This window comes from Thunnus albacares, chromosome 23 (genome assembly GCF_914725855.1).
Source record: "Thunnus albacares chromosome 23, fThuAlb1.1, whole genome shotgun sequence".
Taxonomy (NCBI): domain Eukaryota; kingdom Metazoa; phylum Chordata; class Actinopteri; order Scombriformes; family Scombridae; genus Thunnus; species Thunnus albacares.
Genome location: NC_058128.1, coordinates 6,171,112 through 6,188,111, shown reverse-complemented (window position 1 = coordinate 6,188,111; position 17,000 = coordinate 6,171,112). Strand labels below are relative to the sequence as shown.

The 17,000-nt window shown below is 36.4% G+C and overlaps 1 protein-coding gene across 1 annotated transcript; it reads left to right on the top strand.

Annotated features, from left to right (window-relative positions):
- Positions 1–5,928: 5,928 nt before the first annotated feature.
- Positions 5,929–13,425, top strand: LOC122975565 (apoptosis facilitator Bcl-2-like protein 14). Its single transcript, XM_044344070.1, has 7 exons — positions 5,929–6,030; positions 7,549–7,990; positions 9,061–9,168; positions 11,316–11,377; positions 11,692–11,853; positions 12,815–12,928; positions 13,037–13,425. Exons 2-7 carry the CDS (start codon positions 7,558–7,560, stop codon positions 13,076–13,078), a joined length of 921 nt encoding a protein of 306 aa, XP_044200005.1. The 5' UTR covers positions 5,929–6,030; positions 7,549–7,557; the 3' UTR covers positions 13,079–13,425.
- The last annotated feature ends 3,575 nt before the right edge of the window (positions 13,426–17,000 follow it).

Genomic DNA, 17,000 nt, shown 5'->3' with positions numbered 1-17,000 from the left:
TATTAATCGTTTACATTACATTAATGTTTTTAACATAGTCGACCATTTAGCACCGAGGAGTATTGAATGTGCAATTTTACTTCAGTGCTGGTTGGGTATATGATTGTCTTGTTATTTTATTTTTTTTCTTTTGTGTGCATGTATGTCGATGGATTGAACTTTTTTTTTTTTTTTTTTTTTTTAAATTTTAAAGCCCTGCGAGGTTTGTTTTGATATAACCCGTTGTAAACTAAATTGATAGGAGCTGCTTTCCCAGCTGGATGTGGGAGACGTTGAACATTTTAAAGGCTTAGCTAGCTGTAGCCATCATAGAGGTCCTTTCTGTTGCTTGTTACACATTCCCTCTGAAACTCCTACGAAGTTACGAACTTACACTATTGCTCAAAGCCACATTTCTGAGTCATTGCTCACCATATTTACAGGATTTCAGGGATTTACCAGTTCCTTCAATTTCTAAGCAAGTTTCATTTAAAAGTACAGCTGTCAAACAGTGAGGCTGCTTTTTTTGTCCACATTTTTTCTATTTTCAAGACATAATCTTACACTTAACCCCTTCTTAAAACAGCAAATTGTTGTTTTTACACTTCTGCTGGTAGGCCAATTTTGTTAACTTTGGACAGATTCACGCTAAGCTAACTGGGTTCTGGTCCAGCTATACATTCAAATAGGACGTATCCTGCACATTTCCAGGTCTATATTTTTATTCTGGGACTCTACTTTAAAATCTTTGCATGATTTACAGTTAAAAACTCCTTATTTATCTTATACTGGCCTTTTATGCAGCCCCTCAGTTCAACCTCTGTCTGAAACAGGCCGTTTTAGCTCCTGTCTCTTTAAGGCCCGCCTCCAGATGAGCCAACTCTATTCTGATTGGTCAGCTTCTGCCAGCTCCAGAGGCTACATAAACAAACAGTAGCAGCGGGATTTTGCTTCGGTTTCTTGTTCTTTACTCGAAATGTCAACTTCTCAAATACATCCGTACATGTTGGAGCCCGAATCAGATCCGAAAAATGCGAGTGGACGACGTGAACGACCTTAGCGACAAAGGCTACTGAACAGACGGCCACGTGTGAACAATCTGATGTCAAGTCAAGTCAATTTTTATTTGTATAGACCAATATCAACAATCTGTACAGCAACATCCTCTGTCCTTAGACCTTTGATCCCAATAAGCGTTCAGACCAGACTGAAGCCTGACTTTTGACCTGAAGGGACCATCTTTGACCATGTTTAACGTAGACATCCGACATTACAACAGTATAAAAATAGCATGTTATGTCCCCTTTAACAAACAGATATTAGAGCAGGACAAATCTGCTCATCTAACTTGACAAGACACTGATCAACTATATGAAAAAAAACGACCAAATATTGACAGTTGAGGTGTTCCTGCTCCACAGATAATACATATACAGTATATTAGGTGACACGTTTTGGTTAGTAGCTATTAAAATTTGTGACTAAATACTATGGAGGCACCATTTTTGGCAACAGCTATTGCAGCTATTGATCGGGTCACACAGTTTGGTTTAACACCTGAACAGTGTTTCTCTGATGCTCCGATATACAGCCAATCAAAAACAAGTATTTTCTGTGACCATGGTGACAATTTAATATAAGAAATGTTTTGTTTGACGATTCATTGAACTGATTTTGCTTTAGGACGAGTACTTAAAACCATTTCAAGAGTTAAATCAATGGCTTCTGTCATATAAAATGTGTTTTAACTGCTTATTTTTACATTTTAATGCAAAACTTTCTCTCCTTCTTTGACTAAATCCACATTTTAAGCATTTTAAGTGTTTGTTTTTCCATAAATAATCACGACGCAGGACTTCTACGATGGCTACCGGTGTAGACATCTGACACTGAGACTTTCCCCTGAGTGTCTGGAGATTATAAAAATAGATTTTAAAAAAAAAAAATGTGTGTAAATTGAAATCCTTAAACTGAAGTTTCTGTGAATGGTGATGACATTTTCTATGAACTGTGGTAATAAGCTAGGCCCGTTCTGAATGACCCACACACGCTTATCACTCTTTCTATTGAGTAGAAACATGACTTTGTATTAAATTGTGTCTCTCATCAGCGTCGGTTATGCATGGCATTCTTCTTACCTCCATGGGACTGATTATTTTCTGGTAATGGCATAGAAAATGGCATTATTGTTGTTTTAAACTATTAAATTATTATAGTTTTAAATGATTGATACCTGAGTTTCCTCTTTGGTTGGATATGTGTTGTTCTGCTTTTGTATTTCTTATTTTTTCTGCTGCTGATGATGATGGTGATGATGACGATGGGATTACTTGAAACCTGCTTTATGTGCATCATCTGTTAAAAGGAGAATGTAGTGACGCTGTAGTTTTTCAGCCTCTGATATTATTTTCTATTTGAACGTTTGTTTGGGAAATCCCCCTCAGGACTGTTAATACAGTTTCCTGTTTCTTCAGCCGCTAGACAAAACAATCATTTGTTCGAACTGGAAACCTGATTCCCTGTAAATTTTAACAAATATAAAGTTACAAAACATTTCCTAAATTGCACAGTTCTGCCTTTTATCAACAAATCAAGCATTTCACAGCCAGCGTGAAAGTTGTAACAAGAACTGCTTTCAGTTTTGAGTTAAAAGAAATTAAAAGAAATCTTATAACAAGGCCCACAAACTAGCTCTTTTGTTCTGGAGCTTTCAACTGTATCAAAATATCTTCCTCAGCAGGTGGAGTTCATACATGTTCAGATTTCATTTTTTTTTTTTTTTTTTCTGATTTCCAACTACTGAGGAGGCTTATGTAATACAATCGAAAGCTCCAGAACAGCTACTAAATGGGCCTTTTTAATGGTGATGTTTTGTCAGCTGTTGTTTCAAAGCTTAAGAATTAACTTTCAGTCGTGGCAGCTTATTGAAATGAAACCAAAAAATAACTCATAAAACCAAAAACTGACAATTATAATAAGAATACTAGAAAGATAAGATCAAATAATTAATTAAAGTGTGGAAAAATTAAAGTAGAAATTTAGTTGCTGCAGGTTCATATCAGATGTGAGAAGTTATTTCCCAATAACTCAGTGTTTGTTTTACTCCATCTGGAGTCCAGACGGGTGGAGTTAAGATGATACATGGTTTGTTGGACTTGATCAAAACTATGAAAATTATATTTAAACTTTTTTTTTTTTTTTTTTTTTTTTTACCCAAGTGATAAAATCTTTTACCACTCACTGTTCTTCACTGCTGGACTTAAGCACCATTTCTGCTACTAATAAGAGAAGTTACATGAATGTGTAATATTGATCTTTTAATCATTTTCAAAATGAAGGCCTTGTTATATAAATAATCCAGGTACAATGTACAGCAGAGTATATAACTAAAACCTTCACAAAACAGCAAACATGTTGGGTTTTAATGGGTTTGTTTTGGTTCGGCTTTCAGCTTTAGAAAGATGCCTTGAAATTGTACATCAGCTGCTTTAAAAGCCGTTTGGTTTCTTATTGTCTGGTAACTTTTAATATGTTTTTGTCTTCAGTCTCAATAGCTCATTTCTGTTAATCATTATTAGTCATTACTATTATTTAACTGTAGAAGTCCTCACTGTAGGGGATACCAGTATTTGGTAACAGTTCACTGGCATTAGAAACAACTTTTATCTATTTGACATTCACACTTTCCAGATGTGCTACAGGAACTTGCATAATATTTCAGTTGTGGTTTTTCGGTTGTAAACTCCATACTGAATTAATAAGAACTTGATCGTAAGACATCGGATTATGACAAAGGGTGCGGTTTCATTGTTAGACGTACTGAAACATTTTTGCTATTCTAACAATTCACTGACCATGACATAAACAATCGCCCAGATCGCCGTGAAAGGACAACCTCAAATGTGACACGAGTCCAACAGAATTTACAAGTAGCCGTAAAGTCAAATACGGTTTGAAGTCAAATAAGGTTTGAAGTACACACCCAGCTGAGTCACGACAGGGGTTTTCCAGGAAGTCTTGACTACAGTCAGTTTTCTAAAGAGGAAAACATACCTGCATAGTTGTTGGTCAAGCAATCACATGTCACAAGTTACAAGTTAACTTTCGGTTTTAAGCCAACGTACGAGAAAACTAGAAATGTGAACATCTACACGTCTTTCATGACAAGATTGTAGGGGATGTTTGTGATATGAATGAAAGCGTCAGAACAGCTATTAAATGGACGTTTATGGTGGGAATTTTTTTGGCCAACTTCTGTTTTTAAAGGTCAAAAATGAACTTTAAGTCTCAAGATATTTGTAGTTTTTTTGAGTCTGTATCTGCCAAACAAGACTTCAAGTTTCAAATCACATTATAAACTGTTGAAACAGGCAGAATTGGTGCATCTGGAAACATTCAAAATGGTCTAATTATAATAAAATATGTCTAAAACCGGAGTTGGAAAGTTAATTTTAAATGAGTCTGTGTGCAGAGAAGCATTGGAGTATCTGAAGTCATTTAAACTGAGATTAATTTACTTTAATTTACAAGTTTACAGGTTTGTCTAAACCAGTGTTCCCAGCTATTTTTGTTTGTCTTTGCACAAAAAGAACCAAAATCTTCTTGTGATCCTTTGTCACAGGTTGTCTTGTTTTACATTGATAACATTTAAATGCCTGATGAGATAAAATTATTTAATAATTCAACAGAGAAACACCAAAATCATCATCCTTTCCTTTTACCCCTCTTGCCCTTGACCTTGTGGGGGCCTCCACAAGAATATTAACAGTTTCAGAGACAACATACATACAACATAATAGACGGTTAAAAAAAAGAGCTTAAATATTCAGAAAACCAGGCAAAAATGTGTCAAACTTGAATCTGAGGTTCCCCTTATGGCGACAGTGAGGTTTAACATGACTGTGCAAGTATTTTCATGAATCAGACGTTGCAACAACATGCGTCATGTCAGTGAACGTGCAGAAAGGCGTTTATTTACGAGAAAACGTTTTTGTAAAATCTTGTAGGAATCCTTTGTCTTCCCATTCATCATCAAAACAAGTGCAAGGTGTGTTTCTAAAATATGCAGAGTACAAATAAGATTAACAGTGTGCAGACTTCACTTCTTTGTACTCTGAAATGATTTTTTTATTTATTTATTTTTTTTGTCTTGCACCTGAATAATTTGCCTGGATGTGCACATGGTCCCTCTTCTGGTGTTTCTAAAAATGTGCCAGGTTTCTGTGAAGATTGACCCAGACCCTGGTTATAAAAATCATTACTGTATTAAGTGAAATATCTGTATGAATGTAAACTTCTTTCTTATTTTAGTTCACTTTCTGATTGTCACTGATCCCCCATTTTTTCTCTCTAGTACTGGATACCATAAATAAAGTATTTTGATGTTAAACAAGGTTATTTTAACAGTGAAAATGTCATTCAAAACAAAAGCAGCTTTCAGTCTTTTACCAACATTAAGAGATTCTTGATGATTCTGCTTGAATAAAAAAACTGTGTTTAGTTTAGTGGATATTTTTAAATGTTTATGGGAAGAAAATAAAACATGTACTGTATATACATTTGAGAGGCATAATGACAAAGCATGCCAGATTGTACAATTGTAACATCATTTGAGTAAATCTTATCATTTTAGAATAAATCAAGTTGAAATCCCTTCTCTTCTTTTTTTGCTGTGTCACTTGTTTGGGTTGGTTTCACTCTGTGTTTGTTAAAAAAAAAAGAAAGAAAGAAAGAAAATAGATAGAAAAATCTATATTTCAACATTGTGTAAGTGAATTTTACTATATACTCTTACTGCGGTCACATTTTAGCTCAACATGATCATTTATTGCTTTCGTTTGGATTAAAATGATCACGGACGAGACAAAAAATAGCCCCTTTTTCGCAATGACGTAGTAGCTGCGTCAGTACGTTTTGTGACGTAAGCACGCATATGATGATACTTAAAAAACAGATCAGCTGGGTGGCGGTTAGTTCTTCGGCAACCGTCGAGGAAAACAGTACAGAGTGTATTTCTCTTCATATTCCTGTCTTTTTTTGACCATCTGGACCGTAAGTTCTCCTATTTTTACGTTTCTAAATCTTTTATATATGCAGAAAGGTATTTAAAATTAGGATAAAGTGCGTTTTGGTGGATTTTGACAGTCGCTACATCTGGAAAAAGTTGATGATTCAGTGACTCAAACTAATTAATCGTCATGTCTCTACCGGCTAACGTTTAACTAGACAACTAACGGCGAAAAAAAAAGTACATTTCCTTTTCTATTTTGTACTTTTTAAGACGTTGTGTCGACGAAGAAGCTAACAAGTGGCATTTAATTACTCCTAACACAGTTATGGTGAAATACGTGCGGTTAGACACACTAATTCAGGTCATTTAAAAGTGTACTTTTAACGCTAACCACAGTTTAACAGTCGTAATACAAACTTTTCTAACTCTTCAACGACGGTAACACTTTTTAAACAACTTTCTCAGTCGGTGTTTTATAGTAAACATATCACTTAACAGCTAATTAACTTATCCTTAAAGCTGTTTACTATGTTTTGTCATGTGTTTAATCAGACAACAGGTTGTTTTGTGGTTTACAGCTTGTGACAGGAACGACATGCCTCGACATGACTCGACATGATATCAGTTTGACTCCACCAGATGGCGACAAAAAATCTGAAAAAGTGGCAGAAAAATAACTAAAATTGAGTTAAATTTAAAGGACAGGTTCACAATTTTTCAACTCTTTGTTAAAACAACAGTCAAACGAACATTTTAAACATGTTTTTCTTGCTCTAATCATTCCTCTTGCTCATACTGACCATCAGAAGATCCCTTCATAACGCATTTATAATGTAAGTGATGGGGGTCAAAATCCACAGTCCTCCTCCTGTGCAAAAATGTATTTAAAAGTTTATCTGAAGCTAATATGAAGCTTCAGCGCCCAAATGAATCAAATCAAGTAGATATCTTTCAACGTTACAGTCTTTTTAGTGCCAGAGTCCCACTTTTTGTTACTATACTTCCACTGCAGCTCAACAGGGAAACACAAAGAGGGAATTTGATGCTAAAAAGACTGTAAATGTGTCAGATATCCACTTGATACGACTAACTCAGACTGCTGAAGCCTCATATAAGCTTCACATCAACTTTTAAATGACTGTGTGGACACACTGTGGATTTTTGGCCTCCATCACTTTCATTGAAAGCACATTGAAATACTAAGTTAGAATATGAAAAATAATAACTACACCATAATTAATGTGTGCAGAAAGTATACATAAACAAAATAAAATGAATCTTTTGAAATAATCAGTCAAGTAGTCGATTAGTAACTGTAACTGAGCAATAACTGCCGTCAGTGTATTTTGATCCTTCATTTAGGGCTGCAACTAACAGTCTACTCAAACAATCATATGAGCAATTATAAAAATAGTTGTAATGAGTAATTGATGACTACTAGTTTCAGCTTTAGTTAGAAGGCAGCGTGAAATTAGACCCAAAAAACATCAGACTGTAGCTGTCAAGTCTTTTTACAACATGTTTTAATTTTTATCCACATGATTTTTATTGTCTTACAGTAAACAAAGATGGCAAACGGGCACATTGAGATCCAGGACCCCATCTCCAACCAGGACCCGACCAGCCATACAGACTGTAAATCTACATCAGACGCAGACAGCATGGACGACTCGGTGGAGTACAGAGTCATGATGGCGTACGCACAGAGGAGACGAAGGAAAACCAGCACTGAATCACCCAAACTGGTCGCACAAAATGGTGGCTTAGATTCAAATGGAACGTCTTCACCTCAGACGCCGGCCAAGGCTGAAAATGAAGCACCGGAGAAGGAGGAGGAGGAGAAGGAGGAGAAGAAGAAGGGAGGGAAGAAGATATGGAAACGTCTGCCAAAGATTTTCAGATGCATCAAACCTCAGACAACAGATGAGGAACCACAGAAACCACAGAAAACACCTGAGAGTCCAGATGATGTAGTGGTCAGATGTGGTGATTTTCCGGAAGGTGAGTATCAGGATCTTAGATAACCCCAGTATAACCCCAGTATAATCCCAGTATAATCCCAGTATAACCCCAGTATACGCAGATCTCCACATGTTGTATGAAACATCAGTTTCTTATCTTTCTACTAGGAGTCGTCCTCAGTGGCACTGAAAGTTTCCAACTAAAAGTTTCCACTTAAGAAAAATTCACAAAGCTGCTGAGAGCAACTTTAACTGAACTGGAACCTTGTGAGCTAAATGAAATGTCGAGGTTGACCTTGTTGCTACGGGTTACATCATGTTTAATAAATGAACCAACTGTGTCTGCAGTGATTAGGAGACAGGGCTGTTTTTTGTTTTTTAATCTTTTTTTTATCTTTTCTTTTTTTTTAAATTTAGTCAAAGGACTTTTAAAAGTTTTGCCAAAAATCTCCGCCACTGATTTACATCACTGATTTTTTTTTTTTTTTTTTTTTTTTTTTTTTTTGGGTGAGCTGACAACATTTAACTAATTAATTAAACTAACATTTCCCCACATGAAGCCTTTTTGTAAGATAGATACACATGTTTGGTTCCAAAACTGTCAGAGTTTTGATGGTCATTTGAGTAAATATCCCTCAAAGTTTATAACACTGTACGTTTACTGGTATGAACTGAAATGAAAAGGTTAAAATAAATTGTGGAACTGAGTTTCTTCCCCTCGTTTCTTTTTCACTTCAACAGAATATGATTCAAGTGATGATTCCCGCTGAGTCATAAAACCTCTGACTGCCAGTCATCTATTTTTGTACCTTTTCCCAGGTGTAAATACATGTTCAGCCTTTGTAAACTGGGTCAAAAGGCATAAATATAGACACAGACGTGCAGGTACAGGTTCTTGTTCATTGAGAATCACCTCGTGAGCTGTGAGTCAGGTCTCATCAGGGCGGTTTAATCTTTGACCGGTGACAGATTCGTCACAGGAGGCATTTTTCTTATCTGTGTGGAGAAGCCTGTCAAAATACGGGCTTGTACTTGGAGTCGGGGCTGTATTTATTGTTTTGTATCTTCCCTTTTTAACTTTTCTATTTGTGTGGTCTTCATTTCTTTCAGATGACGTAACAGAAGATGATCAGTTTGATCAGGTAGCGAGCAGACTGACGGAGATCGCAGATGAAATCCCGTTCACTCCTCCAGAGGTGGAGTCAGACGCTCCAGACGGTGAGTCCTGCTTTGAACTTGTTGTAAATCGCTTCTTTCACCTTGATGTTCATCAGCAGGTGTAGTTCATTACATTTGACTGTAGAGATGCACAGATTTATTCATCTTGTTCACTGTCGGCAAATAAGATGACATTCACTGATGTCAATGACTGATAATTATCTGTTGTGTTGCTGGATAAATGTTGTTGGTTATTTGCGGACTGACTCGGACAACAGTAGCCACGCAGCTTCAGATTCAGAGAAGAAGCTGCTGGCTGAATACGACTCTGGTGTGATGTCAGAGGGCAACGAGTGTGTGTGTTTTGCTTTCAAATAAAAGTGAAAGTAAATGTGTAAATTCCCGTGTGGGAATTTTGCACCGACTCCTTGATGACCACAGCGTTTGAGAAAGGGAAGAAATTCCCCACAAACGGTGCCAAAGCTAAAGGATCACTAACAAGATGATGGAGTTCATCATATTAGTTGAGCAGCCTTTCTCTGTTGTGGACGACATAACGGCCGATAACTACGAACCAAACTATCTTTGTACGACATTAAAATGACACTGAACACACTGGCTGGTTTGACATGTCGTAAGCACCATTTTTGAATAAAGTTTAAGAGAAAGAACATAAACCGAAACAATGGAAATAGAACGAAAAAGAAGATTGTGGGAGAGAAGCTTCGTTGCTTTTCTATATTTTCAAAACATAAGACGCGAGCTGAGACCTGTTTCAGAAAGCAGGTTTAGTGAAAACTTTGAGTTTGTTCACTCTGAGATGAAACTCTGGGTTTCAGTTCCAGAAAGAGATCGAACTTAAACTCTGTGAAGCTAACCTGCTCGCTGGCAGATTTTCTTCAACAAACCTTGAGTTTCTCTGCGTCTCCTCCTTCTGACAGCTAGACATTCATTTCCTCGTTCATTCAGTCCACATCAAAGCTCTTCATTAGTGGAGCTTTACTGTCTGTCAGAATCTAAATCCTGGTTGGATATGAGTTTAGTTACTCAGGGACTTTCCAAAGTTAATGCTTTTATCTGCATCAGTCATTTCTTTTAACAGAGATCTTTGTCTTCACTTCCACAGTGTGAATTCATCCTCAGCATCAAACCTCTGAATGTTCTTCTCTTACAACACTGAGACTCTGTCAGTTTATTACAGCAGCTCCTGACCTGAAATGTTTATTGCACATAATGTTTAATCTGTTAACATTTAAAATATCGGTATGAAGCTTTAGACACATAGGATCAATGAATAATTCCTATAATATATTATAAAATCTACGTATATTAAGCAGGACACATTGTTACTGATCAGACTGTGAGCTACAGTCACGTCTCAGATGTTTTAAATCTTTATATTTTTCATCTTCAGTTGCTTCCTCCTGTGTTTTTATTTGTCAGATTAAAGCTGAACAAATATATTTAAAATATAATGTAGCTGCAGTCAGATTCCACTTTTTCATCATTAAGGAAATATAAGGTTGATAAATGATTAATTAATGGAACACTCAAAACTTTATCGTGTAAACTTATTGAGGTTTTCCCCGCTCTGACTCAGGCTCTGACTCAGGCAGCGTTCACACACACACACATTAATATCTCTACATCCACTGTAGTCAAATGGAGGCTCTGCCTTTTTATTTACCTGTTGCCATGGTAACTCGCGGTCTCGGCGCTCCATTGACGGTGGCTTTTTTTCATTCATCACACTTCACTCAGAGTTGATTGAAATCTGATCGGCTGTTCTGAAACCGAAATCTGAGTTTCTCATCTGACGTTCATCAGTTCAGAGTTTGTTCAGTCTGCTTTCTGAAACCGCAGTGACTCTGCTCTCATTAACTTTTTCTATTTACATCGTAGCACTACGATTTTTAATTTTTTAAAACTATTTGTTTATTTCTAGGGGACGTTAATCAACTTTTAACAACATCAATATAATTATGTTAAAGTTCACTCATCTGTAGAACAAAACCTGTTAAACTGAGATAATGTTGGAGCAACAATCGTGATGACGTGTTCTGTCTTTCTTTTTTAAGTCAGCAGTTTATGGAATATTGCGGCTTCAAACCTGCAGTATGTTTGTTAGTCTGTAAACGTCCCATCAATGTGTTTGTTTGTATTTTCTGAGGCTGATTGATAATCATGTTTGTGTTTGTGTTCAACAGACGAGGTGGAGAAAGTGATCGGCCTGCTGCTGAGGGAGAGCGGAGACAGACTGAACGAGAGAGTAAGAAATACTGACAATAAATATCACTGCAACCTTTTGGATATTATTATTATTATTATTATTATTATTATTATTATTATTATTATTGAGTATTTATGAGATGTGACATTTATCAGCCACCAGATCATTGAATTAATTCCCAATTCTGCTCTAAAAGACAAAAGATGATGTCAAAGTAACAAACCAAAGATTTGTAGTAGTTTATGAAATAATGTCAGCTGTTTCCTTTTAAGATAATAAAATAGATCAAAGTGAGATGTGTACATTAAAAAAAAAAAAAAAACTAATCAGAAAATATCTCTTGTCTCCACCAGGAGCTGAAAAACGCATCTATCGCCGCGGAGCTTTTTAGGGATTACCGTTTCTTTGACACGTTAATAACGACGCTCCTCAGGAGGATGGGCCTCTGGACCCCTGACCCAGACGCTCCGGGGCCACAAACGTCCCCCAAGACCCAGATCGCCGTGACCTGTGAGGTAAGAACATCGTTGCCGTGTCACACAAACCTCAAGTAAAATGATTCTATGTCAGTCTGTTAAACCTTCAGCACGTCGCTCTGCTTTCTAAACAAACTCACCGACTGAGTCACGTACATGACACACAGTCTGCCGATTCGTTCTCCTGGAGGATTTAACTTTCTGGAGGATTAATCAGTCGAGACTGGAAAGTTGAACAGTGGCGTTTTCTGACAAGTTGATACGTTTCAGTCTGTCAAGATGCTGTTGATGCTTCTTGTGTAATTTTTTTTTTTGGCATGAAACAAGTCAGTTTCAAGTAGTGAGAATGCATCAGTGTTGTCTAATCGATTAAGATGTGCTCAGACTTTATGCAAAGCTAGATATAAAGTCAAAGAAGACATGAGCAGACAGGAATTTATGTTCATCATGTTGCTTTTTGACCCGACTTAATGAACGTACAGAAACCAGAAGAGAAAAGAGGAGAATTCAGAGGAAAATTACTGAAAGAAATGGATTTTGTGGCTATTTTTTTAAATCAGGAGCTGAACTGTCACACAAGTGGACTCTCAGTGTGAACGTTACTGTTTGCACTGAGAGGGTCAATAAACATTTAATTTGTGCGATTACAGCAAAGTGAATATTTGCTTCAGACCACAACTATATTCTGCACAGCTTCACATACAGTCACATTTACATCCTGCGAATATTTGCTCCGTCTTCATAAAACGTATAAATTTAAGCACGTTTCCCATTTCTGTGCAATCGACAGTCTCACAGGTCTGAGTTCACCTTCGTTCGTCTGTGACTCTGTTGAAACATTGACACACAGTCAATCATTGTTCCTGCGATGTGTCAGCAAGTTCATTTGCACAATCACAGAATCTTTTCTCATCACTTGGATCTTATATATGTGACTATTGTTCTTTTCAAATGTCTCTTTTGTTTTAACCACCACTTTACATGTTTCTGTTTCCTGCAGGTCACCAGTCGTCTGTCTGCGGTCGACACGCTGCCGATGAACCGACTGCTCGGTTTCGGTGCCACATATCTGCAGAATCATTACTCATCCTGGGCAGAGCAGCAGGGGGGATACGTACGTCTCACACACACACCCACACAATTAATACTATGTTTAAACTGTTTATTATACCCATAAAACCTTTTAAAATAACTCCTTTCTATATTTATTTCTCTCGTGCAGGAAGCAGCCTTTGACAGTGAGGAAGAGGATGATGTTCAGTGATCAGCTCCACATCGCTCTCTGCTGTGAAACCCGCCACGCTACACCCTCAGGATCTGCTGACTCATATGAGCCACTTCCTTGTGTTTGACTTGAAGCGGAAACGACTCAAATATGCACGACTGCCATCTTGATAACCATCATTCTGGAGGCGTCTCTCTGGTACGAGGAAGGAAACGAGACTCAGGACGCTGATTGTCTATTTCTGCCAAATCCAGTTTACATGAAAATAATAAAACCCAACCGGACAAGCATTACATCCACAAATCAACACATTTACAGATCAGTGTGTATATACAGATCAGTGCATTATATTAAAAAAAACAACATTAAATCATGTTTTATCTTTATAAGTTGACTTTTTCAGAAATCTTAAACGAATCTGGAGTCAAAGAAAATATATTTGTGTCATTAACAACTACATTGATGTGATTTATGTCATTAATTTGTACTGAACTGTAATCAGGGAGATGTTGGGTAGCTACAGACTTTTTAATAATACTGTTTACTACATAATCTTTTTTTTTATTTTTTATTTTTCAGCACTTTTTCAGCACTCTTGCACTTTTTCATAAACTTTAAAAGGGGAAATTTCTTTTTTTCCCACTAAGGTGCATCAATGAGTCTTTTTTAAGGGATGCCCGTGCAGAGTAGCTCATCAGTGATTGTTATTGTTATTTACTGTAATGCTTTATTTTTTATAATTGCCCAAAAAAAATGTGAGCAAAAATTAAAAAAACAAAAAAGCTATTTTGTTAAAGAAATGTCTTGTGTGATGTCTGAGTTTGTTAGTTTCGCTACACGTGAACGAACATATGAAGCAATAAGCTGAACTGGCTAACATTTAATATCAGTTCAGTCATATTAGAGCTGCAACTAACAATTGTTTTAATTATCCATTAATCTGAATATTATTTTCTCAATTAATCGATTAGTTGTTGGTCCAGAAAGAAAGAAAGTGGTGAAAAAAAGCTTAAGATGACGTTATCAAACATCTTTTATCCCGACCAACAGATGTTCAGTTTACTGTCACTGTTTTTCTGAGAAAAGATTAAAAATAATTAATTTATTATCAAAATAATTGTTGATTAATGTAATAATTGGCAACTAATTGACTAATCGTAGCAGCTGTCAGTCATATTAAGTGGTCTGAGCTTAGATTCATTCACTTGTCAAAAGGTTTCTTTTACAGCAGCAGGAAAAATAAACTGACCATCTTTAAAACAGAAGTTACTGGTGAACTTTGCAGGATGTTAAAGACACTTTAAGTTCCAGGATGTTTTTGTTTCTCATATTTCATGACTCATCAGTATCAGACTGCAGAAGGAAGGAAATGTGATCAGCTGGGAAACTAATCTATGAGCTAAAATGTCCCATAATGTTATTAAAATCGTATTTGTATAACACTTAAAAACAGTTTAAAAGCCACTTCACAAAAACAAATTTAAAAAAAGCAATAAAACTAATAATAGCAGCAAAAATGTGATTGTCACAATGTAAGGTAGAAGTTAAAAGTGACACATTAAGACCAATTAATGCATAGACGGAAGTTAATAATAAAAAAGTAGAGATTTACAAGTGTGGGAGACCTGATCTGATCAGACTGTTGAAAGACCAATAACTTACTGAACTGTTGAAATTTAATTTATAAATTTAATATAAAGTACACGTCTTTGTTTTCCTCTTAACTGCTGAGATCTGTTTACGCCGAAAAGTGAAAACAGCACCTCCTTGTGGTGAAAGGAGGAACAGATACTATCCAGTTCAAAATGTTAAGAAGTTATTGTGGTTTTTATATTTTCATTTTCTATTTTATTATTGCAGCCGCCACATTTCATCCAGGCCACAAACAAACAAACAAAATACCAACAATTATCTCAAATGAGCCAAAATTATGTCTTTGCCAACAGTCCATTAAATATTTTCTTTATATAACAGAACATCTGCTCTGTCTGGCATTTTACATTTTACAAATACAAGATAAAAAGCGACTAAAACACAGAGAAAGTTTGTCCACAATTTTTTTGTTTTCCAATGACAACTTCTGTCAGGGAAGAAAATAAGATATTTGATCATCATCATATCAAGGAATTAATTAAAAGTTGGAACAGTCTCGTCTTTCCAACACAACAAAATACTTTATTTTGCAAAGTACGTAATGGTGATAAGTATTCTTATTTTTAATTTATCTGAGTTCTGATTGGGTGTGGAATTTAATGAAAATAAAAAGGATTTAATTGAATTTCAGTATCTAGCATTGATTTTGTGAAGTTATATATTGATTTCCAAAAGCTGCTTAATTTCTTACACTTTAAATAAATCTCAATTTTTTACATTCTGTGCAGAGGAAGTAACTAAAAAGGCCCCAAACAGCTATAGATTTATTATGATATTTAGACATGAAAAATATTGAATTATCTTACTAAAACAGGCAACTTGTAAACATTGTACCACTATATTTACCTGACAGATAAATGTTACTGGTTGCAGATTCAGATTTTACCCACAAAATATAACAATATATGATGCATTATTATTCATTAAACTATCATATATCAACAGCATTATATAAGAATGAAAAGCTCCACCTTGATCGGATGTTAAGTACATTTAAGTACATTGTGCTGATAATTCCTTTCTGTCACTCTTCACTTTTAAGTAAAACTTTGAGTGCAGAACTTTTACCAACAAGTCCTCCAAATTAAATGAACACATACAGTTGGTCATTTCTACCTGCACTCCAGAACGACCCACTGGACCGTAATGTGTTGCTTTCCAAACAAATCACTGTTAAAATAACAATGTTTATAATGTGACAACGCTGTGGTTAAGATCTGGTTAGGTTTAGGCACAAAAACCACTTGGTTAGGCTTAGGATAGATCAAGATTTGGGTTAAAATGATCACTTGAAACGTGACAACTGTCGTCATCATGGCAAAAATGGCCCAACTTGTTTGTTGGGAAAACCATCTAGCCATCCACCAAGCCAGTAGCTCCAGGTCTGGAAAGTGAAGCCGATGCAGAAGAGCCTTAAACCTGCATTCTCTCTAATGGCCAGCAGGGGGCGACCCCACTGGCTGCAAAAAGAAGTCTGATTGTATAGAAGTCTATGAGACCCTACTACTCACGTGATTTATTACCTCAGTAAACACTTTCCTAATGAGTTTATGGTCTCAATCTCTAGTTTCAAGTCTTCTTCAATACAGAATGAAGTTCATTTTGTAAATTATGGTCCCATTTAGAGTAAAATAGACAATAAAGCAGCGTAGGCTTTAGGGTGTGGCTCCGTTGCTACCACGGCAACAACGTTGATTAGCTAATGATCGTAACCCCAGATTCACAGAGCACAGGCGTAGCCGCTGCTATTTCACAGTGTGTTTTCAGTTCATGAAAGTTAATTGTAACATTTTGGTTGCCTAAAAAAGTCTTGTTCAGCGTTTGGTTGTGATAAAAGACCCTCTAAGGAGTCGGATGTTCAGTTTTTCCAGTAAGCACATTTTGTTTTAATGGTTTTAACCCTCTTTTACGCTAGTGAAAACTAGCGTTAGCATTAGCATTATCACAGTTAACCACAGACTGTAAATGTACCGTGCTAACCAAGCTAGCAGCTAGGCTATGGCCAGCTCCACCCTCTCCTCCAAATATGGTCACTTCTGGCTCCGAAAAATCAAAGATGGCGACATTCAAATCCAAGATGGCAACAGTCAAATCGCTAAACTCAAGGCTTCAAAAAAGCAGCCCACAAACCAATGGGTGACATCATGATGACTACGTCCATTAATTTTTTACAGTCTATACCATCCACCAAACCCACCTCCTCCTCATAAGGAAGTCACCTTATATTGACGTCACCTGACCTGCATCACTTCTCTGGGTCATAATTACGACAGCTGCTAGATGGCGTCTGTCACTCAAACGTAAATAT